We start from the raw sequence: 24,669 nt of genomic DNA on the forward strand, positions 1-24,669 counted from the left end.
GATGGTTAGTAAATAAGAAAAGAAAAAATGCCACGGCAAAAAATACCACGCGCAGAAGTGGCACAACTGTACGGTGAATTTGCCCCATAGTGGGCAAACAAAAAGGGTGCATGAAATAAAAAAATAACAGAGAAATATCATAGAGTTAAACGATGCCTATGAGAGAGAACTGATTCCAGGGGTCAGCATTTCTTACACTCACCTCTGAAGCAAAGAGAAGTGAGATGTCAGAGAGGGAACAGATCACTTCGGTGTGATGGGAGAGAAAGAGCTGTAACAGCGTGGGAGCTATATTTGCCTGCATCAGTGGGACATGCGGCTTTGTTCTGTGTTTTTTTTTTTTTTTTTTACTGAGGCATGTCGAAAACAATTTGTTTAACAAAAAAAAATTTCTTTTTGAAAGGGATGTGTTGAACCAAATAGTGAAGGAAAATCAGTCAACATATGGCCAGAATACATAGGAATTCCTTCAAGACTGTTGGAAAAGCATTCCAGGTGGTGCAACGGTAGCCAGCTGGTACGTGCTGTGCAGTGTGTGTAAACCTCACTTCCCTGACCGGCGCACTTGCGACTGATGCTAGAGGCTGTAGTTTTTAGCCTCCTTGTTAGCATGCCCGCCTCCCATGCCAGAGATGCTGTTTCGAATCCCGCTCAGAGTGGGTCGAGTATGACCGGTAACAGTGGTGCCGTGACCCAGATGGGAGTGAGATTTAGGGAGGTGAGTGTAACGTATCCAGCTGGTACATGCTGTGCAGTGTGTGTAAACCTCACTCCCCTGGCCTCAAGAGGAGCACTAGCGACTGACTCTAGAGGCTGTAGTCTTTAGCCTCCTCGTTAGCACGTGCGGCTCCCATGCTGGAGAAGCCGGTTTGAATCCCACTCGGAGCAGGTTGAGCAGGACCGGTTGTAGTGGCACTCATGAAGTTGGTTGAGAGAATGCCCAGAGTGTGCAAAGCTTTTATCATGACAAAGGGTGAATACTTTTTTTTTAGAGATTGTTTTTTTATCACTATATAATTCTGTAGTATAATAAATTAAGTTGGCTGGCAGTATTATCATGTATACACAGTCTGAGAGGTGATTAAAAAGAATCAAGTGTAAAAATAAAATAAAATGTAATGGTTAAAATGTGACAGCCCCCATGAGGGGACCCTCTCCTTATAGAATAAAACAGCTTTAATTAGTTGACTGGAGTCTTCATCTCATGTGAGTCCTCATGATTATATACATATGTTTCAAAATCACAATTAAGTTTTTTTTTTTAGGAGTAAAACTTATTTTTAATGTGGAAGAAATTACTGAGTGTACCTTTAACTTAATTATAAAGGAAAATGTATGTACTGTATATCCAAATGTTTGACTGATATTGTATCTTCAGCAAAATCATTGTATCATTACTCGTTGTGAAATTCTGCACTGTATAATTCATTATTACAGCAGAATTGTTACAGTAATGGGGGAAGAGGCACATTCACAGTTCTGTGTCCAGTCTGAAAGGTCATGTCTTTGATCTCAAGCTTTAGAGGATGTTGAAGTTCCTTACAGCAGAAAAATTTACTGACTTTCAACTTATTGTTTCATTGAAGTTTTCTTAAACTCTTAAAATGACTGCTTGCCCTCCCACTCGGCTCCTGCTAAACACAAACATTTACAGGTGCATCTCAATAAATTAGAATGTCGTGGAAAAGTTCATTTATTTCAGTAATTCAACTCAAATTGTGAAACTCGTGTATTAAATAAATTCAATGCACACAGACTGAAGTAGTTTAAGTCTTTGGTTCTTTTAATTGTGATGATTTTGGCTCACATTTAACAAAAACCCACCAATTCACTATCTCAAAAAATTAGAATATGGTGACATGCCAATCAGCTAATCAACTCAAAACACCTGCAAAGGTTTCCTGAGCCTTCAAAATGGTCTCTCAGTTTGGTTCACTAGGCTACACAATCTGCTGATCTGACAGTTGTCCAGAAGACAATCACTGACACCCTTCACAAGGAGGGTAAGCCACAAACATTCATTGCCAAAGAAGCTGGCTGTTCACAGAGTGCTGTATCCAAGCATGTTAACAGAAAGTTGAGTGGAAGGGAAAAGTGTGGAAGAAAAAGATGCACAACCAACCGAGAGAACCGCAGCCTTATGAGTATTGTCAAGCAAAATCGATTCAAGAATTTGGGTGAACGTCACAAGGAATGGACTGAGGCTGGGGTCAAGGCATCAAGAGCCACCACACACAGACGTGTCAAGGAATTTGGCTACAGTTGTCGTATTCTTCTTGTTAAGCCACTCCTGAACCATAGACAACGTCAGAGGCGTCTTACCTGGGCTAAGGAGAAGAAGAACTGGACTGTTGCCCAGTGGTCCAAAGTCCTCTTTTCAGATCAGAGCAAGTTTTGTATTTCATTTGGAAACCAAGGTCCTAGAGTCTGGAGGAAGGGTGGAGAAGCTCATAGCCCAAGTTGCTTGAAGTCCAGTGTTAAGTTTCCACAGTCTGTGATGATTTGGGGTGCATTGTCATCTGCTGGTGTTGGTCCATTGTGTTTTTTGAAAACCAAAGTCACTGCACCCGTTTACCAAGACATTTTGGAGCACTTCATGCTTCCTTCTGCTGACCAGCTTTTTAAAGATGCTAATTTCATTTTCCAGCAGGATTTGGCACCTGCCCACACTGCCAAAAGCACCAAAAGTTGGTTAAATGACCATGGTGTTGGTGTTCTTGACTGGCCAGCAAACTCACCAGACCTGAACCCCATAGAGAATCTATGGGGTATTGTCAAGAGGAAAATGAGAAACAAGAGACCAAAAAATGCAGATGAGCTGAAGGCCACTGTCAAAGAAACCTGGGCTTCCATACCACCTCAGCAGTGCCACAAACTGATCACCTCCATGCCACGCCAAATTGAGGCAGTAATTAAAGCAAAAGGAGCCCCTACCAAGTATTGAGTACATATACAGTAAATGAACATACTTTCCAGAAGGCCAACAATTCACTAAAAATGTTTTTTTTATTGGTCTTATGATGTATTGTGAATTGGTGGGTTTTTGTTAAATGTGAGCCAAAATCATCACAATTAAAAGAACAAAAGACTTAAACTACTTCAGTCTGTGTGCATTGAATTTATTTAATACACGAGTTTCACAATTTGAGTTGAACTACTGAAATAAATGAACTTTTCCACGACATTCTAATTTATTGAGATGCACCTGTATGTCAAAATGTAAGTACCTGTGATCTATTGAAAATGTAAAAACTCTTAGTATAAGCCTTAACTTTCATGACTAAAAATAAAATAGCTATCTGGCCTTTCTCACTGCAACCTGCTTACGCAGTAAAGGTTTTTTCCCCACATCCTTTCTTCTCACCACATGCACAAATTTACTCTCAAGTCTAACCTACTGTAGTGAGCTGCCTACCAAGAGAGCATTTTAAGGTCTCTTAGACACCGTTTACACCTGGTATTAAGATGTGTCTCGGGTGATCCAATCACGTGTTCAGGTAAGACACATCGCTTACACCTGGCTGCTTAAATGCGTCTCTTGTGACCACTTGTGTTCTGATTTCGATTGGAGGGTCTCTGATTTCGTGACAATATAAACCAATCACTATGTCATTGTGTTACTGCATGATAATAAATAGCAAAAAAAAAAAAAAAAAAAGCAGAAAAGACAAAGAAAGCGCAAACAAACAAACTATGCTGTTTCTCCTTGATGCATCTGAAATGCAATCTAAGCACAAACGCAACATTTCGAGCACAATTTTCAGTTATTTTAGTGGACTACCTGTATTAAAGGAGCCTCAGATGTTCGTGTTTCTCATCTGTGACTGTGCATGTGGATATCATACACACTGAAGGAGATCTGTGAAGTTCTCGGGCTTGTGTATGTATACGCTTTTTAAATGTACTGACTTGATAGTTATTTCCTTTTAAAACCGCTCGTAACCGGCAAAGTTCACTGACAGGTGTGGGGTGACGCTTAACTGTTGTTTGGGATGCATTCAGGATGGATTATCATTTATACCTCAAATGCGATGTGGTCACATGCATTTTTGACTACCATGGCTTTGTATTTGTTTTTAGTAGTCTGATCACAAGACCCCGTTTAGACCTGTATTTAGGGCTGATCACATGTGATTGGATCACCAAATATGCAATAATACCAGGTGTAAACGGGATCACAGAACGCGGTCAACTAAAGAAAGGCAAAATTCTTTGTTTAAAACACACTTTTTACTTACTTTGAGTTGAGCACTGATTGAATGTAAAAAAGAAAAAGAAAAGAAAAAAATTAGATATTGCAGATGGCTCATTCTTTGCGGCTGTCAGAAAATGTGCCATTAGGATGTGTTTAGTGGACGCTGGTTAAAAGAAGAGTAAACTCAGTGTGGTTTTCAGTCTTCCTTCCTGCTATGCTCAACAAGAGATCAGAGGAAGTAAGGGCCTATCACTCATAAATGTTTTGGTAGATGATCAGGGCAGGTTCTGACCTGAAATCTTCTTTTAGTATGGCAGGATTATTCAATATCTGGACGTTTATAGTCCTCGTCTTTGGATCAGTAGACTCATTTCAGGCATCCCTGCTTCCTCCTCGCATGTCATTCCCCCATGGTAAGTCAAACTCAGATTGATGAACAATAGCTAAACATTCTTTACTAACAGAAAACTTGCCTTTATGTAGTCAAGTGTGTCATGTATTTAGGGTGTACATCTTCAGTGTGAACGCATTTTGATTACACACTGTATACGTTTTCATCTAGTACACTGATCATCCAGATGGCTGCTGATATCACACATTTAACCATATTTCATACATTATGTTTGTCCAATATGAATACACTTTTGTGCTCTGACTCTGACAAATTGAACATTAGCTCAACTAATTACAAGACACTCACTGCTTGTAAATGTACAAAAAATATTCCTAAATCAATCGGAATTTGGTCATTCATGTAAGCATGTTAATCCAAATATCATAAACTGATTATTACAATATTCTGGTTTCTAGAAATCCCCAAATGTTAGTTAGTTTGGTATGAAATCGATAAATAAATCAAACATCAGTGTATACGAACTTTTAGATCTAGACTACAATAATATATAATCAATTATCAGTTTCAGTCCAGGAAATGACCAGTGGGTGTAAGATTTCCTTTCTCAGGCAGGTGGGTTTAGAGAGATATAGAAACAGAATATCAATGTCTCCGCTCTACCCTATGGTCTATCAGACAATCAGTAAGACCTCACAATTTGTAAGATCTTGCAATCTCTGTTCTGTGAATTTGTTAGTTTTTGTTTTTGGTATTACACATTAGTGTTGTTTGCAAATGCTTGATGATCTTATTGCAGCACTCTAATGTGCTGATGGTAAAACTAAGCAATTCTCTCCAACCACATACATTAAGATCAACAACATACTGCTGTCAAAATATATATTTTAAGATTGTGGTTAGGCCTAGTTTCTGCTCTACACAGTATATCTGGCAAAGATTTCTGAGCAACAGTCAGTTAATCTTGATTAGTAGAATGTAAAATGCAACAATCCTCCATAGATCAGTAGAACTGTCATGACAAGTTAAATGTACACTGTCTTGGATTTTGAATATTCTAAATAAATGAAATTTTAAGTATTTGGAAGGGGAATTACTCAAACTCACAGCTCACTCTGATATATTTGTCTTACACGTTTACTTTCTCAGAATAAAGACGCTCACATATATTAAAACTCTGCATGGATGACCACACTGAAGTTTCTCAGTCACAATTTGGTGCCACTATAGAATTCCATACTTCCAAGATGGAAAGTTATTTTTCGAAATTGCTATAAGAAAATTAACCTCAAGCAATTAGCATGAAAAAAAAAAAATAATTCAGGCGGTTTTTTCTCATGACAGAACTTTTCCAAATGTTTACGTTAACACAGTCATAAACCTATAGGGCAACTACTGTAAACTACAGAAAACATAATATGGTCATATTTCTGTGTGAGTGTGCAGTATTGCTAAACCTTAGCCTCATGTCCTTGCTTATTTCCTCAGAACAAAAAGAGGAAGAGTCTCAGTGTTGTTGCTTCATTTCAAAACTATGAATATAATAACTATTTAAGGTTCAATTACAAATAAGATTATGAAAACAACAATCTAATTTAAAATGCATTTGCGAAGTTCTTAGAAATGTGATCTTGGTATTTGTGTTGGTTTCATGTTTCAACAAAAGATTTGATTTTAAGGCTCTAAAAATCTTAGGTAACCATCAAGTAAGAAGTTACAATATATTTTTCCTTACATCTAGTGTACACATCCTTACACCTTGAATTCATATGTGTAAACACACATATTTTTTCATTCATAATGTTTTTTTAAAAATTATTTCCAAAAAAAGTTTTCAAACAAATAGTTAATGTTAGTTCATAGTGCATTAACTAATGCTAACATAAACTTTTGATTTAAAAATTGTATTAGTATATGATGAAATTAACAGTAACAAAGACTATTACATTCTGTAAAAGTATTATTCCTTGTTATTTCATATTAACTAATGTTGTTAACTGATGTTGACATATGTAACCTTATTTTAAAGTATAACCAAGAAAACGTTGTGCCAAACTACTAAAGGTTTTTTTCAAGAATCTTAGCCTTTTAAGTTTTTCTTCATTATTCATAATTCAACATATATATATACACATACACACACACACACACACACACACACACACACCAATCAGCCACAATATAAAAACCACCTGCCTACTATTGTGTAGATCCCCCTCGTGCCACCAAAACAGCGTCAACCCGCATCTCAGAATAGCATTCTGAGATGCAATTCTTCTCACCACAATTGTCCAGAGTGGTTGTCTGAGTTACCATAGACTTTGTCAGTTTGAACCAGTCTGGCCATTCTCTGTTGACCTCTCTCATCAACAAGGCATTTCCATTCGAAGAACTGCCGCTCACTGGATGTTTTTTGCTTTTGACACCATTCTGAGTAACTTCTAGAGACTGCTTTGTATGAAAATCCCAGGAGATCAGCAGTTACAGAAATACTCAAACCAGCCCATCTGGCACAAACAATCATTCCATGCGATTATCTAATCAGCCAATAGTGTGGCAGCAGTGCAGTGCATAAATCAAGCAGATGTGGGTCAGGAGATTCAGTTAATGTTCACATCAACCATCAGAATGTGGAAAAAATGTGATCTCAGTGATTTGGACTGTGGCATGATTGTTGGTGCCAGATGGGCTGGTTTGAGTATTTCTATAACTGCTGATCTCCTGGGATTTTCACACACAACAGTTTCTAGAATTTACTCAGAATGGTGCCAAAAACAAAAAACATCCAGTGAGCTGCAGTTCTGTGTATGGAAAGGCCTTGTTGATGAGAGAGATCAACAGAGAATGGCCAGACTGGTTCGAACTGACTAAGCCTACGGTAACTCAGATAACTGCTCTGTACAATTGTGGTGTGAAGAATATGCTATTCTAAGATGCGGGTTGGCACTGTTTTGACGGCACGAGGTGGACCTACATATACATATACAGTATATATATATATATATATATATACACACTGTATAAATGAATGGGTTTGGGAAATGGGTTTGTCATGCCATTCACTATAAAACTTAATTACTGTTTTTCTCTCACAGGAAGTCCAGAGCGTGTCTTGGGCATCTACCACAGCTCTACAGTGAAGAATTCCACCACTCTGCTGCTCAGCACTGATGCTCATACCCTGTTTGTTGGTGCTCGAGATGCTGTGCTCTCACTGGATGTCAGTCAGCCTGATAATATCACACTCAAAGACAAGGTGAGTAAGGTTTTGAAGCAGTTTAGTTACGGGGGAAGAATTTGCACACAACGTGTACTGTTATATTTTAATTTGCATATGCAAGAATGTTTGATTCTGTTCCTTTGAACTTCTTTCATGAAGATCTCAATACATTTATTTTTACAGTTGGATTGGACAGCATCTAAAGACAATCTAAATAGATGTACAACAGCCTCAAAGACGGTATGTGCTATTGCTAATTTTCTACTGGAACTCGGAATTAAAGGAATATTCCGGGTTCGATACAAGTTCAGCTCAATCAACATCACTTGTGGCATACTGCTGATTACCACAAAAATTAAACATTTTCTTAAAAAAAAAAAGCTAAAATCAAAGTTACAGTGAGGCACTTACAATGGAGGTGAATTGGGACAATTTTTGGAAGGTTTAAAGGTGGAATGTGAAGCTTATAATTTTATAAAAGCACTTAGAATAATTCTTCTGTTAAAACTCAAGCAGTATTTGAGCTGTAAAGTTGTTTAAATTGTAATTTTTACAGTTGTATTATGTTTAAGTGTTTGTTGACATTACATTGTCATGGCAACGAAGTTGTGAAATTGGCCATAACTTTACAAAGAAAGGTTAATAAGCAATTTTACCACACTAAAATCATGTTAACACTGTCTATACCTTTGAACAGTGATTATTGTACCATTTACAGATTGGCCCCATTCACTTCCATTGTAAGTGCCTCACTGGAACCCAGATTTGTGCTTTTTTTTTAATTTTTTTATAAAAAGGAGGGACAGAGGGTCATGTGACGTCATGCAGGGAGCAGACGTGTGAGCAACAAACTCTGTGCACTTTGCTAAATTTTTTATTATTTTTATGTGATAACCTGGTGTAATTCGATAGAGTCAGTTACACATTTGCTCTTTGAGGTAAAATATGGCAAAGAAGTCAAAATCCTCGGGCTCTGGAGACATTAAAAGACACTTATGTGCTCAGGATGAAAGCCCCGTCAGGCCTACAGACCGGGGACTCAATTTGGTTGGTGCGACGGGAGAGGAGATCCAGTGTCAATTGTACAGCATGTCGGTGATGCTGATGAAGATTCTTGCTGACTTGGAGGATCTCGCTGTTATACGTCGATCGATTACGGCGATGGAAACAAAATTCTCTGAGTTAGTCACAAGAGTGACGGATGTTGAGAAACAAATCGATTATCCTGAGTCATCGGAGAGGGAATTATCCGCTAATCCACCCGTGACCAAAGATGATTTGGAATGTGTTCTTGGAAAAATTGAAGATCTTGAGAATAGAAATAGCAGGAATATCGTCCGAATTGTTGGAATTCCTGAGCATGAGGAGAGTTCCGGCTGGTAGATCTACTGAGGCAAACAGGCCCGATCAATTTTGGTCAAATTTCTAAGATCATCTGATAAAGATCTTGTGTTGTGCCAGGCGAGGAACAAAGGAAAGCTTTCTTGGAAGAATCACAATATTTTCTTGTTCCCGGACTTTGCGAATTCAACAAGAGAGAAACGCAAGCGATTCAAGGAGTGTAAGAAACTCTTGCATCAAAGAAATATCGTTTTTGCACTGATGTTTCCAGCCAGACTGAGAATAGATACAAAGGACGGTCTCAAAGTATTCATGTGTCTGAAACAAGCACTGTCTTTTATACAATCTATGAGTGAGTAAACCATTGGGGTTTTTCTCATGTAAGTGGATCGACTGTTTATTAACTCTACTGTTGGAGGAAGTTGGGTGTCATTTTTGTTTCTTTTTGCATTGAGTCCGCCTAGCGGCTGGAGTCTGTTTGATGGAATAACACTTTTCCTTAAAGAATCTTTTGCATTGAAGGAAGATCGCTTCTGCACTGAAGTTCCCGGCCAGATTGAGATTAGACACTATGTATGACCGCAAAATGTTCGGGGTTTGATTGTTGCACTCTTGGGGATTGTGGTCTGTATGATCTTGTTTTTGACACAATTTATTTTTTTCTATTATATCAAGATGTCAGTCGTTAATATGAATGGATTATCCCTTTCCACATGGAATGTGAATGGGTTGGGGCACCCCATAAAAAGAAGAAAGGTTGTTACTTTTCTTAAGCGTAAGAAATATGATATAGTGTTTCTTCAAGAAACACATCTTTCCCCACAGGAAGCTGAAAAATTTGGGAAGATATGAGGTGGACATGTTTTTTTTTAGTGCTGGCTCAAGTAAGAGCAGTGGGGTTATTATATTGATAAACATCTACAATTCAAATATCTCAAACAGATTAAGGATAAATTAGGAAGAGTCATTATTGTTTTAGTTGAAATTCAGGGACAAAGGCTGATTTTGGCTAATATTTATGCACCTAACGCTGATCAGGGCTTTTTTATAGATCTTGAAGGGACATTGCTAACTGCTGGCACCCCTTATGATATAATATTGGGAGGAGACTTTAATCTTTTGATGGACTCAGTCCTTGATCATAGTAAAGCGAAAGTGTGTAAGCCCCCTAGTGCAACATTGACACTTCACAGGATGTGTAAAACTCTTGGTCTTGCAGATATCTGGTGACTTTTGAACCCATCTGGTTGGGACTATACATTTTTTTCACAGTTCATAAAAGTTCATTTTTTATATAAATATCTATGTCCCTCACTTCATCTGTAGTCGATTGCTCAATTGGAAACATCTTAGTCTCAGATCATGCCCTGGTGAGTTTAGAGATGTTGCCAAATACGGAGAAAAAGAAATCATATAGTTGGCACTTTAGGGTATCCCTTTTGCAAAATCCTGATTTCCAACAAATGTTAAAGGCTGAAATCAATGTTTATATGGAGACCAGCTGGTCCTTAGTATCCTCTGTGGGCGTGGCTTGGGAGGCACTTAAGGCGGTTCTTAGGGGTCGGATCATACAGTATGCCTCATTCCTCAAAAAATCCAAAGCACAAGAACTTGTGGAATTGGAAGGGAATATTAAAAGGGCAGATGCAGAGCTGAAATGTCGTACGTCGTCTGATGGCCTCAGAGAATTGACCCGTTTAAAATATAGATATAATGCTATTTTGTTGCGGAAAGTGAAGTTTTGGTTATTCAGGGCAAGACAGTCATACTTTGAGTCAGGGGACAAAGCAGGGAAGCTTTTAGCTAGATATATAAAACAGAGAAAGTCTTTTTTCCCTTCTAGATCTATGCCTTGCCTCCACAGAATTGTTAATTTCTTTTCCAAGTTCTCAGGATACAAAGTCAATTGGTCTAAATCCGAAGCTTTGGCTCTGACAGCATACTGTCCAGTAGTGGCTTTCCAGCCGGGCACCTTCCAGTGGCCCAAACAGGGCATTAAATATTTGGGTATTTTATTTCCACCAAATTTGTCAGACTTAGTTAATTTTGACCCCCTAATAAAAAGATTTGAGCGATATGGCAGGTGGGCTTCACTACATTTATCGATGATTGGGAAGGTCAATGTAATTAAAATTAATTGTATTCCAAAATTCAACTACCTGCTACAGTCACTCCCAATAGATGTCCCCCTCTCTTATTTTAAGCAATTAGAAAGTATAGCGAAGTCCTTCATTTGGAATGGTAAGCGTCCCAGATTGCACTTTAACAAATTACATAGGCCGATTGACAAAGGTGGACTAGACCTACCCAAGATTTTGTTTTATTATTATGCTTTCGGTCTCAGACATTTGGCTCATTGGTCACTTCCACCTGAAAGGGACCCTCCTTGGTTTTGTATTGAACAAGAATTTCTTGCCCCTATTTCGCCATTGCAGGGCCTATCTATCAAACTAAACCGGTGAAGTTAACTTACACCCAGTCATCTTGCTTTTGAACTCAGTATGGACAAAAGTGTCCAGAGTGTTTAATTCTGACATTTATTTGAATGCTGCTTCGAGCATATGGTTGAACCCAAAATTATGTATTGATAAATCCCCCTTCTGCTGATCAGAGTGGATTGTCAGGGGGTTGCTGCAATCGGTGATCGGTGAGAACGGAGTGTTGAGATCCTTTGATAATTTGACTTAGTTTTTTAGGTATTTACAGTTGCACCACCAGCTCTGTACTATTTTTGGGAGTAGCGAACATCCCCCTAAAGCGGCAGATACTTTGGGAGAGGTGCTTGCTGCTTTTGGTAAAGGACATGAGGCATCAGTGTATTACACTTTGCTAATTCAGAGTTTGGGGGATGGAGCTTTAACTTCTATTAAGAGATTATGGGAGAAAGATTTTAATTTGGTGTTGGAGGATGGGGTGTGGTGTTGGAGGATGGGGTGTGGGCTGGGATTTTAAAAAACATCAAGTCCGCATCTAGAGATTCAAGGGTGCACCTTATGCAATTTAAGATTTTGCATCGTTTTTATTGGACCCCCTCTAGAATGTATAGGCTTGGTCTTAAAGACACACCCACCTGCTGGAGATGCCAGTCGGAAGACGGGGACACATCCCATGTTTTTTGGGGATGTGTTAGGATACAAGAGTTTTGGTTGAAAGTACAGAGTTTCGTATGTGAAATGGTCAACACACGGTTTTCGTTTTCCCCCAGATTGTGTGTTTTGTGGGATGCAGCGGTCCTGCATGTGGGTGATAAATATGTGGAGAGTTGTGTCCTGACAGGTGTGATGACTGGCAGGCAGTTAATTCTCAGGGGATGGAAGTTGTCTGATGCGACCTCGTTTCATGCGTGGTGCGTTGAGCTGGGTAGGGTGGCGGCATTTGAGGAGATGGTGTACAGAAGGCTGGATAACATGGATATTTTCATTAGGAAGTGGGGCGGTTATCTGGCCTTTTTGGAGGGTTCCCAGGGAGAGGAAGTGGAGAGGGATTAGATTTATTTTTATTCATATTTCTTTTATTTCTATGTCTAAATATTTCCTGTTTTATTGTCTATTTGTGTGTCTTTGTCAGTTGACTTCCGATCACTAGAGTGCTTGTTTGTGTCGGGTGGGGTGGAGGGATTATTGTTCGGGGAGGAAGTTTTGATTTCATGTGGTTTGAGGTTGTATTTTCTATTATGTCTGTGTGATTTGCTGCATGAATCAATAAAAACTTGTTCATTGAAAAAAAAGAAAAAGGAGGGACAAGTGAAATTTTTTTCTGGTAATCAACATTATGCCACAAATGCTGTGGATTGAACTTAACTTGTATTGAACCCAGAATATTCCTTTAAGAATTTCCTGGGATAGAAACTTTATTATTTCCTGTCATTAAATGTGATTTATGGTACCATATAACTACAACATATAACTATTTCTCCATAACTGTACAGGACTGTGGCAACTTCATCCGTATTCTACAATTTTTCAACTCTACACACCTCTATGTCTGTGGAACGAATGCATATGGACCACAAGGCATCATCATTGTAAGTTTAAAATAATTACACAGATCAATAGATTTAAGCTTAAACACTAACATACTGGACAACTCTGTTTTAGCCAGCAAGTTCTCTGAGTGCCAACAGAGACACAAAGGACGCCAAAAACTGCTGTCCCTACAGTTCCACCCAGAAGAACACAGCCATCATTGTTGGTGAGAGGGCAGAAACCGAATTTAGGATTATCTCAAAAATATTCCAATGAAATATGCTTTGGTTAAAGGGACAGTTTACCAAAAAAAAAAAAAATTGATTCTGTCATCATTTACTCTTTGACTGTTGTTTCAAACTATTTGACATTCTTTCTTTCATGGAACACAAAAAGATTAGATGTTAGGCAAAACGTTAGCCTCAGTCACCATGCACTTTTAATGTATGGAAAAAGATGCAATGAGAGTGGATGGGGCTGAGGCCAACATTTTGCTAAACATCTTTTGTGTTCGACAGAAGAAAAAAAGTCCTACAGTTTTGGAACAATTTGAGGTAATTGTATTTCTTGATGTAAACTATCACTTTAAATGCTAATCTTTCACTGCACGTACATAACCGTGACCTCTCTATTTACAGATGAAGAGCTGTACACAGCGACCAATGTTGGCTTCTTTGGGGACAAACGTGTCATTGCTCGCTGTCTTAGCAAAGGCACACGTAACAACTTGGTGCTTGAAAGTGTGCCGAAATTGTTAAATGGTTTGTATAAACTCTGTCTGACCCAAACATAAGGCTACCACAAAGCTCTGTATTTAATGTATTTCTTAATTATGCTTGTCTAAATTCAATCAGTGGTGTAAGTTTTGTGAGTTTGAGGTGGAACTATCTGTTTTTATCTGACCAACGGCAGACAGGAAACAGTCATTATTTGTGCAATTCTATTTGGTGATGCTAGTGACACAAAAATGACAATCTTCATCTTTAAGAGTGAAATATTGAGTCTTTTAGGAGTGAAATGTTTTGTACTTCTCTTAGACCCTTTATTCATAAGTTCTACACACATCGGCAGTGAAGGCAAGGTCCTGTTGTTCTTCACTGAGGTTGGGGACTTGAAAGGGGACTCATTTGTGAACTCTTTTACTGTGTCTCGTGTGGCCCAGGTTTGCACGGTGAGATCTTTCTCTCATTCTGAATCAGAATAAATTACTTCCATTACTAAAGATCAATTAGTCCGTTAGAATGTTCTGTTTGCAAATATTTCTTAAACAACTGGATTTACATTTGCTTTGGTGCATAAATAAAATGGAGCATCACAGCCACTTTTCCATTTTCATAACACTGAGCACACATCTTGTTTTCAGCCGGCTACAAGACCAATCACAATTCAGTATGCAAATACTGTAGATGTACTGTAAGAAAGAAGACCTATTGCAACTCAGTATGCATTACAATTACATCACTGACCTCGGTTACATTTTAAATGCTGAAAAATCTATCAATGTCAATGAGAGAAATTTCATCAGTAAAGTCTGTATGTTAAGTGGTCGGGGCTTAAATTACTGCCAAAGTTTAATGCTTAGCTTTGAGGGTTAAAACAAACCCCTAATGTTTGAAGAATATCTATACAGTACTGCCTGCATTGAAGCACTGTAACAGGCTTTTAAGTAGATTTACACATATGATGCTGTCCAGTTTTAATAGTATCATCAAAACAATTACTTTTATACAGGATGACAAAGGGGGAAACCGTGTCCTACAGAAGCGCTGGACATCCTTTGCTAAGGCTCAGCTGGTTTGCCAACAAGGGCAAGAGCTCCAGTTCAACATGCTGCAAGATATTGTCACACTGTCCCCACCGGACAATGAGTCTCCTGACAGCACTCTGTTCTACGGGGTCTTTACCCCCCAATGGTGCCAACAAATACATTTCCATCAAAACCTCCATCAAAACAAAAATTAACTTTTCTGACTTTTGTTTAAACTCTTCCAATCTATCGTTCTCTCTACCAGGTCATCTTCCTCTGGTCTGTCAGCAGTGTGTGCTTTCAGTTTAACAGATATTAAAGAAGCTTTTTCGGGGGACTACAAGACGTATGATATACAAGGAAACTACTGGTCACGCCAGCCAAACACATACGGCAAACTCGGCAAGGTAACAAAGACTAAGACAGCCATCTACTGTAACATTGAAGGTCCAGTGTGTTTGCGCCACTACCACAGAGTGCCTGCACACTTTTTCAGGCGTCTTGGTTCTGGAAGACTTTTTCCCATTAATTTTTCTATAGGGATTTCTTAAATCCTTTATAAAAGTTTTAAAGCCATGAAGTGAACCAACCAACTCTATGGTGAATCACATTACAAACTTTGATTTAAAGCAAAAAACAAAAAACAAATCAGACAAAAAGACAAAGGTACAAGAATGAATACTTATACGGGACGGCTGTGGCTCAGGTGGTAGAGCGGGTTGTCCACTAATCGCAGGATTAGCAGTTCAATTCCTGGCCCACATGACTCCACATTCCAAAGTGTCCTTGGACAAGACACTAAACCCCAAGTTGCTCCCAATGGCAGGCTAGCGCCTTGCATGGCAGTTCTGCTGTCATTGGTGTGTGTGTGAATGGGTGAATGAGTCTAAAGCGCTTTGTATAACCGCTAAGGTTAAAAAGGCGCTATATAAGTGCAGACCATTTACTTAATGTCTTTAATAAGGTAATGAACTACAATCCCATGAAGCATTGCAAATGATGTAATTGGATTGAAGGAATATTCTGGGTTCAATACAAGTTAAGATCAATCAACAACATTTGTGGTTGATTACAAAAAAAAAAAAAAAAAAAAAAAACTTTCAACTCGCCCCTCCTTTTCATTAAAAATTAAAAGCAAAATCTCGAGGTTACAGTGAGGCACTTGCAATGGAAGTGAATGGGGCCAATTTTTAGTGGGATTAAAAGGCAGAAATGTGAAGCTTATAATTTTATAAAAGCACTTACATAAATGTTTCTGTTAAAAATAGTGAATTCTTTGAGCTGTAAAGTTGTTTAAATCATTGTCTTTTCGGTCGTTTTAGTTTTTTTGACTGTGTGGTTATGACAACGAATTCACAAAATTGGATATAACTTCACACTTAAACGGTTAGTAAGTGGTTTTATCACAATTAAATCATGCCAACACTCATAATGTTTAAGTCTTGTGGCTATACTTTTGAAACAGTGAGTGATTTAACATTTACAGTTTGGCCCCATTCACTTCCATGGTATGTGCCTCACTGTAACCCAGATTTTGGCTTTTTTTGTTTTGAAGAAAAAAGGACAAAGCAAAAATATTTTTGTGGTAATCAACATTATCCCATTAATGCTGTTGATTGAACTTGTATTGAACCCTGAATAATCCTTTTACAACTATGGGAAACTTTAGAACTACAGTATAGATGTTGTTGATAAGTCTAGAATCAATGTAAAGTATATTGCAAAATATTAAGATGTATACAAATACACAAGTAGTTTAAGAGTTTAGGGAGACCGACTTGATTACGTCATTCACAAAGCGTTACTGGAGTTGGCGGTCACTGCAAGGCTCTTTTACCGCGGCTTGTTTGACGTGATTCTCTTATTGGTGGATTTTTCACCTCAGGATCATGGATAGTGTTGTTTTCACCAGGAATTCCACTATTAAACACAATTTTAAAAGTTAAAATAACAGAGACTTATGGCTTCAACAGAAGCATAAACCCTCGATTAACAACCTCGGAGCTCATGATAAGTTACGGTTAATAATCAATTTCCCTAAGAAAAAAGTAAATGTGATTTTTACTCCGGGAACAAGACTGTTGCGCTCTATTGCAATCTGTTTGTTTGAGCAACCCCAGAACCAGTGGCATGAGTTTGGTGGAACATGAAACGATATTTGCAACACATTTGAAATATTTCCGTAACATGACATATTGTGGAACAGGATATGAGAAAATAATAATTGCAAAAAAGTCACTGCAGAGGAGGAGCAATTTATTACATTTTGATGAAAGACTGCAAAGCTCTTTTTTTTTTTTTTTTTTACTTCTTTGGAATAATGTACACGATTATGCAAAATACTAGGAATGCATATTAAGAAAAGCAGCGTCAATTCTGATTTCATGTTATTTTAGTGTCTTCAATCAATCAATCACATTTATTTTTATAGAACATTTAAAACACAAGTTGACCAAAGTGTTTTACAATAGAAACATTTTAAATACAGCCACATTTAAACACATACACAAAAACATAAACCAAAATATAAATACAGTCAAATAGAGAAAAGATAAGACTTTATCTCAGTTTTAAAAGACTCAATTTAGTGTCAAAAGAAAATACAGCCATTCAAGCACATAAACCAAAATATAATTATAGTACAACTATGTACAGTCATAGGCAATAGAAACAATATGAGTTTTTAACTGAGTTTTAAAAGACTCAATTGTGCCACAGGATCTAATGTGGAGAGGCAGACTATTCCAAAGAAGAGGGCACGGTCACCTTTAAATTTCAAACGGGACTTGGATACACTCAAAAGCAGACTCTGTGATGACCTTAATGGTCTAGCAGTTTGATATTGATGGAGAAGGTCAGAAATGTCATCAGGTGCAACCCCATGCAGACCCAAGAGTACCTTAAATTGAACTTTATATTTAACTGGAAGCCAGTACAAAGAGGCCATCGCAGGAGAAATAATAACGTGCTTCCTAGTGCCAGTTAGGAGTCTAGCCGCAGCATTTTGCACTAACTGTAAATGTGATAATGAAGCGTTTGAAAGCCCCAAATACAATTAATTACAATAATCCAATCTGGATGAAATAAAAGCATGAATAACAGTCTCCAGATCCTTGAATGACAGAAATGGTTTCATTTTTGCGATGGCCCTAAGTTGGAAAAAGCCCCCTTTTACCACCGAATTCATTTGCTTGTCAAATTTTAGATATGAATCAAAAATAACACCCAGATTCCTCGACTGAGTATTTCAATTAGTGGAAAGAGGGCCAAGAAAGATTAATTGTTTGGTCGAATCAGGGGGGCCAAACACTACCACTTCAGATTTTGATTAATTGAGCTGGAGAAAGTTTACAGCCATCCATCTTTTGATATCATTAAGACAGTCAAACAGAGAATTTAAAGCAGAATCATCACATGGCTTCAGCGGGAGATAAAGCTGAGTGTCAGCATAACAGTGGTATGCAATGATGTACTTTTGACAGATAGAACCTAATGGAAGCATGTATAGAGAAAACAAAACAGGGCAGAGAATAGAGCCTTGAGGAATCCCAAAGGAGATGGGCGCAGAGGAGGAGGAGAAATTCCCAATTTCAACATCGAATGTTCTCTCCTTTAGACAGGAAGAGAGCCATTTAAGTGTAGTCCCCCGAATCCCCACCCACTGACTTAAGTGCTCTAAAAGAATACCATGATCTATAGTGACAAAGGCCGCACTAAGATTAAGGAGCACTAAGATCGCAGTTTCCTGAATCTATAGACATCAACAAGTTGTTCAAAACTTTGAGGAGAGCAGACTCTGTGCTGTGTTTTGCACTACTAACCAGACTATTTTCGTTTAAAAAAGCAGAAAGCTGAAGGGAAAAAACCTTCTCCAACATTTTTGATAAAAGAGGTAATTTTGAAATCAGCCTGTAATTATTATTTTTTATTATTTTTTTATTTTGGATTTTCTCCCCTTTTCTCCTCAATTTGGCATGCTCAATTCCCAATGCGCTCTAGGTCCTCATGGTGGCGTAGTGACTCACCTCAATCCAGGTGGTGGAGGACAAATCTCAGTTGCCTCCATGTCTGAGACCATCAATCCGCGCATCTTATCACGTGGCTTGTTGAGCGTGTTACTGCGGAGACCTAGCGCTTGTGGAGGCTCACACTATTCTCCGTGCCATCCACGCACAACTCACCACATGCCCCACCGAGAGCAAGAACCCCATTATGGCAACCACGAGGAGGTTAACCCAATGTAACTCTACCCACCCTAGCAACTGGGCCAATTGGTTGCTTAGGAAGCCTGACTGGAGTCACTCAGCATGCCCTGGATTCGAACTTGCGACTTCAGGTGTGGTAGTCAGCGTCTTTAATTGCTGAGCTACCCAGGCCCACTAGTCTGTAATTATTAAGAACTGTGGGATCAAGACTAGACTTTTTAAGGAGGGGATGCACTACCACAACGGCCTAATGGCTTAGTGTTGGAAATTGACCCAGAAGAGAAACATTAAAAGTAATAGGCATATGATCAGAGAGACAACTGTTGTCAATGACCACATCACAAACCACACCCCATGACAGCATCAAATCCAGAGTGTGACCCTGCCTGTGAGTGGATCCCACCACAGATTCAGTGAGTGGGTCCAGCAAATGTAAAAATTCTCTAACCAGTGGCTTACTGGGACAGCAGACATGAATGTTAAAATCGCCTACAATTAGAAGGCTATCACAATTAATTATCACAGAAGATAAAAATTCAGAAAATTCTAGAATAAAATCCTTGTAGTTGGGGGGTCTTTATATAAGTACACAGAGGACAGAAATATACATATCTATTTGAAAAAACTGCACCTCAAAATTCGCATAATCCATAGTTATCTCATCTCTTCACAGTGTGGATTATTTAACGACAGTGACAGCATGTTAAACACTGTCAAAAAGAGCTTCCTTACTGAAAAACCTGTGCACCCTGTGGGGAAGAAACTGCTTCTGTCATCCACAGAGGAGCGTTATAGCCGTTTAGCTGCTCAGAGAACTCAAGCTGCTAATGGACGCAGCTACACCCTCCTATACCTGCTCACTGGTAAATACATAATGAATATTTATTTACTGTTAACTTCTGTTTATTTGTTATTTCTCCTTATTATTAAGGCTAGACTCCTTCCATTCCTGTCTTTCTGTTTTCTTCAGAGTCTGGCTTTCTTCATAAAGTTGTCCTGCTGTCGAAAGGTTCTCATATCATCGAGGAGATTCAGGTTTTTAAGCAACCACAGACCATGAAAAACATTCTCCTCTCCACCAGCAAGGTTTTAACGCATTCATTCTCTTTCCTCTCTAAATATTTATAAATGTCTTTGTCTTTTCCCTTTCCTGATCAAACAGTGGTACATTTTATACACATTGGCTGTTTCAAAACCTAGATGCGCTGACTTGCTAACTCCTGCCTACACGGGCAACCACTTTAACTCTAATTCATCCTATGAAAAATGATACATTTTAATGCTTTTGTTAGAGACTGACTTAAATTTACACACTAATTCCAATGTGATTAGCTTCCACGGTAGCTTGCCTGATTTCACCGGCACTATCCGTTAGGCTAAGGCGCTGGTTTTGTGTAATTCTCATTTTATTTTAGATCACTATCGGTTACGTTTAGGTTAAAGTTTTAGACTAGGGAGGTACGTTTCACTAATGGAGGTTTACAACCTCCATCCATCTAATATTCACCTTAAAAACCTTGTCTGATTACAACACCATTTCACTGGCTTTTGGCGCCCCCTGTGGGACATTTCACTGGGAAACTGCAGTCAAACCGGTCATGAAGCACATTTCATTTTTCCTAAAATGTTGCCACAGTCAAGTAATGTTTATGAGACCAGGCTGAAATAATTGGATATCATATCAGCAGAAAATATTTTTTATTGGTGCATCCCTGCTGCCTACTTTTTTAAACATTCTTCACATCGAGAGTGTCTGTGATGCCTGAAAATGCTTCTGTGTAGGCAGCTCACTAGGTTTTGTACCAGAGCCATAAATAATTGAATGCATAATGTGTTCATGTCTCATTCTCTGGCCTTTACTGACTTTTGTAAATTATTTTAAGGGTGTGCTGTTCATTGGCTCTTCTGAGGGTGTATTTAGTGTGCCTGTGTCCAACTGCTCGGCCTATCCTAACTGTGCAGAGTGTGTGTTAGCACGTGACCCATTCTGTGGCTGGGACTCAGAGACCAGAGAGTGTACTACTGTGTCTAGTATTGGGTCTAATCTGTGAGTTACCCTTTCTGTACCAGATTTTGGTCTATTAAATGCACTCTTTTTATTAAATCAATGTCTGACCTAATGGGTATATTGTTGTAGGCTATATATCATTCATGAAAATGACTACTTGTATAGGCCTAATGCTGCTCATCTTTTTTGCATTTCAAACACAGACACCAGGACGTAGAAGGCGGTAACGTCCGTGAAAATTGCGTAGAGTTCAAAAATACTGCTGCAGGTCCTGCTACAGGTGAACACATCTTCTGTCCTACCTACAAGACTGACATATTCTCACCACATGTCTAATACCAAACCAAATATTAAAAACCAAAGATTACCAAATACTGGCTTAATTCTACACTCAGCTAGATAACTGAGAAGATTCATCGTCATACAAAGCTTTATACTGAAACAGCAGCTATGCAGGTTTTTTATAGTTAAGTTGAACTAAATGTGTACTTCTAGCTTGTTGAAAAGAACAAGAGGGAAATCCCAATGACTACATTTTTTTACTACCTTTACGCCTCTCATCCACACTAGAACAGTGTTTTCTTCCACCAAAAACAGAGCTCATCATGAAAGCATACTTGAAAATGATGACTTTATGAATTTCCAAATGAAAACTGAAATTACGAATGAAAATGGATAAGTTAATATGGCCTCATATAAAACTACTCTGGCATATTTTAGCAATATTTTAAATAATTGTAGTATAGTCTAACTAAAATTTGTCATAGATTGTGAATGTTTTGTGAATTGATGTTTAACATCAATCAGTATTAAACTTCATACTTGTGTCTTTCTCTAGTAACACAGATAGTGCAGTTTAATGAGATTGTGGTTTTACCATGTCCATTGAGATCCAGACTGGCAGAGGTGACATGGAGGTTTGCAAACAACAGTGTTGTGTCCCAGTTTCCATACCTGCAGCAGACAGACGGCAGCCTGACCTTCCGCGTCACTCCAGATACTGTGAACACCTACAGCTGCGTCTCAGAGGAACTTGACTTCAAGCAAACCATTGCTACCTTCTCTGTAATTCTTCCTTTTCAACCTCGTTCTCACTTTGACCCAACATACCAGCAACCTGGAATCGCCCTGAACAAAAGCAAGGACACTGAAGTGGAGCCAATTCCTGAATACTACACAACACATGGGTTTGAAGAATCAAACCCTACAAAATGGAAAACGATAGATCCATTTATTACAACAGACAGGGGCAGTGAACAAGCCAGGACTAATCCCATAAATACTTCTGGAAAAGCTGTTTGTATCTCCCAGAAAAGTTACTACACTGAAATGGTTGCTTTTTGCTTTCTGTTTGTCATGTGTCTCTGTGTATTTGCTGCTTTTGTGGTCCTGTGGTGGCACAGTATGCGATGTAGCAGAACTACCCCTCAGAAACCCCCTAAAAACACTGAGACAGACAATATCTGGCTAACTGAATTGGAGGAAAATAAAACCCCTACCAGCTGAGCCCTAAAACCAGCAGTATCAGTGCTAGAAGGGTGTGTCATGAAGAATATGCTTATTCTTGAGATATGAGACAAATCATGTCCCACACTTTTACAATGGCAACATTTTCACTTTAAAATTAGTCAAAGAGATGATCACTAGATGTTCTTGACACAAATATATATGGTTTCATTTTATTTATAATTCATTTATTTCATTTTAGGTAATCATTTTATATTTTCTGTCACAACTATGTCAACTCTGCACTGTAAACCCTACTGTTGTCATTACTGGAAAAATCAAGTTGTCTTAATTAAACTTGACTTGAAATGTCAATTAAGTTTTGGGCTCATAACTCTAAGTTCCTTGAACTTGTTTATTTAAAGGTGCAATATGTAACATTTTTCATGTAATATTTGCCCTTTTTTTTGCCAATATGTGAAAGGCTTGTAACGCAACTTAAAAAATGAGCCCTTCCCGGACTTCCTAGGTTGCCTATTAAAGCCTGTAGACTGATTTTCATGCGAAGGGAGCGGGTCGCTTTTGCTGGGAAAATCTAAAGGATGTGACGTTTATGCGTGCTCCCGAGAGCTTTGTCTCAGACAGTAGCTTCTCTTCCGCTATTCAACAGCAACAACAGTCTGCAACACTAGGTAACGTTATCTTAGAGATGGAATCCAGCAAACGTCCAGCTCCCAGCACAACACTGACTCCTACACAAACTCAGAGTAAGCCCCCCCCCAAAAAAGTATCTACTGAATACCATCTGGCTAAGCGGGAACGTGATCGTGGTCGAGCGAAAACTAGAGTGAACATCGGCAGGGCATTTGATTCCTGGAGGGACCTTCGTTCAGTTTTGGGGATCAAAACCGAGCCTGAATTGCCGTTCTTCTTATTGGACAGGTAAGCTTACATAACTGTAAGTGCCATAAGGATTGATCAGTGTAATTTTAGCTAACTTGATCTTGCCTGCTAACGCTGACGAATTGCAAGCTTTCAAATAATTTTCAAATAATTTCAACGATCTTCTCTTTATACTAAAAGTCAGGTATGCTGATTCACAGTAACTGACATAATGTTAATCTGTTATTATTCAGCAAGGTAAACTACAATAACACATTAAATGAATGCTAAACAATGTTCAAGATAATTCAAAAAGCTCCATTCATTAGTGTAACGTAACTTGGTTATACAGAAAATATATACATTCTATTATTATAAAACAGTAGCGCATCGATATATCAAAATGACAGTTGTGATGGAATCACATCAATACTGAATTGTCAACATATTTATAATGTACAGTCTATTTTATAAACAGCAACTGTCATCATCCACCAAATTTAGCTAACAGCTATTGATAAATCTGGCTAGCTAGCTAACACAGACATAGGCTATCGTATAAATGCATGCAGTATCATGCAAAGAAAAGTGATTACTTCAAACTACAGTCTCGCATAGTCAGACCTATATCTACACTTTGTTTTAGCCCTGTTCCAGCACTAGAGAGTCAAATATAATATGCAGTCTCAAAGTTTGTAGTAAAACAATCATAACTGTGTAATTTTAATTATGCTACCTCATCTGTCAGCATGATGTCGGTGAATCACGTTCAGTCTCTTTGTACATTACGTCATTGTTTTGGTCAATGCTCGTGTCCCTATGGAGTGTGTGCATGAACACGAGCAACAGGTAGCTGGCTGCAGTTCACTTAACGGCCACAGGTGTCATTAATAACAAGGGTTTCTCAATCTTACATACTGAACCTTTAAAAAATCTATCGACTTAAGATTTTAAGTGTTAATAACATTTGAGTACACAATTGAAGCTATGAGGAATACCCACAATCCCTTCCGCTTAAATTATTTAGTTATGCTTCCTTGGTGAAAGAGAACTGATGGGGGTATTTAAATGCATATCGGTGGAGAATTAAGTTTATTCATTGACTGACCTAGAATCGGTTATGATTGTCAGGATCCTTTCATTTCTGTTGATCTTATTTATAGTTTTTTTTTTTGTGGATGGATCCTGACATTCATGTTGTGTTTCTCTTGTTGTGTGTGAGCACATGGCTTTGTTGTTTTTTTTTCATTGCCATGCGCTCTCGTGTCAGTTCTGTCGTGTTATGACCCTTCGCCCACCCCAGCAGCT

At 38.4% G+C, this 24,669-nt stretch overlaps 1 protein-coding gene across 1 annotated transcript; it reads left to right on the plus strand.

The window, feature by feature from the left end:
- Positions 1-4,388: 4,388 nt before the first annotated feature.
- On the plus strand, positions 4,389-22,858 carry LOC127453041 (semaphorin-4A-like). The gene is made up of 14 exons (XM_051719038.1): positions 4,389-4,608; positions 7,643-7,803; positions 7,951-8,007; positions 13,037-13,132; positions 13,206-13,299; positions 13,712-13,834; positions 14,111-14,244; positions 14,805-14,986; positions 15,086-15,227; positions 19,699-19,888; positions 19,996-20,111; positions 20,909-21,072; positions 21,237-21,313; positions 21,872-22,858. Exons 1-14 carry the CDS (start codon positions 4,467-4,469, stop codon positions 22,537-22,539), a joined length of 2,346 nt encoding a protein of 781 aa, XP_051574998.1. The 5' UTR covers positions 4,389-4,466; the 3' UTR covers positions 22,540-22,858.
- The last annotated feature ends 1,811 nt before the right edge of the window (positions 22,859-24,669 follow it).

This window comes from Myxocyprinus asiaticus, chromosome 15 (genome assembly GCF_019703515.2).
Source record: "Myxocyprinus asiaticus isolate MX2 ecotype Aquarium Trade chromosome 15, UBuf_Myxa_2, whole genome shotgun sequence".
In the NCBI taxonomy this organism is placed as follows: Eukaryota; Metazoa; Chordata; class Actinopteri; order Cypriniformes; family Catostomidae; genus Myxocyprinus; species Myxocyprinus asiaticus.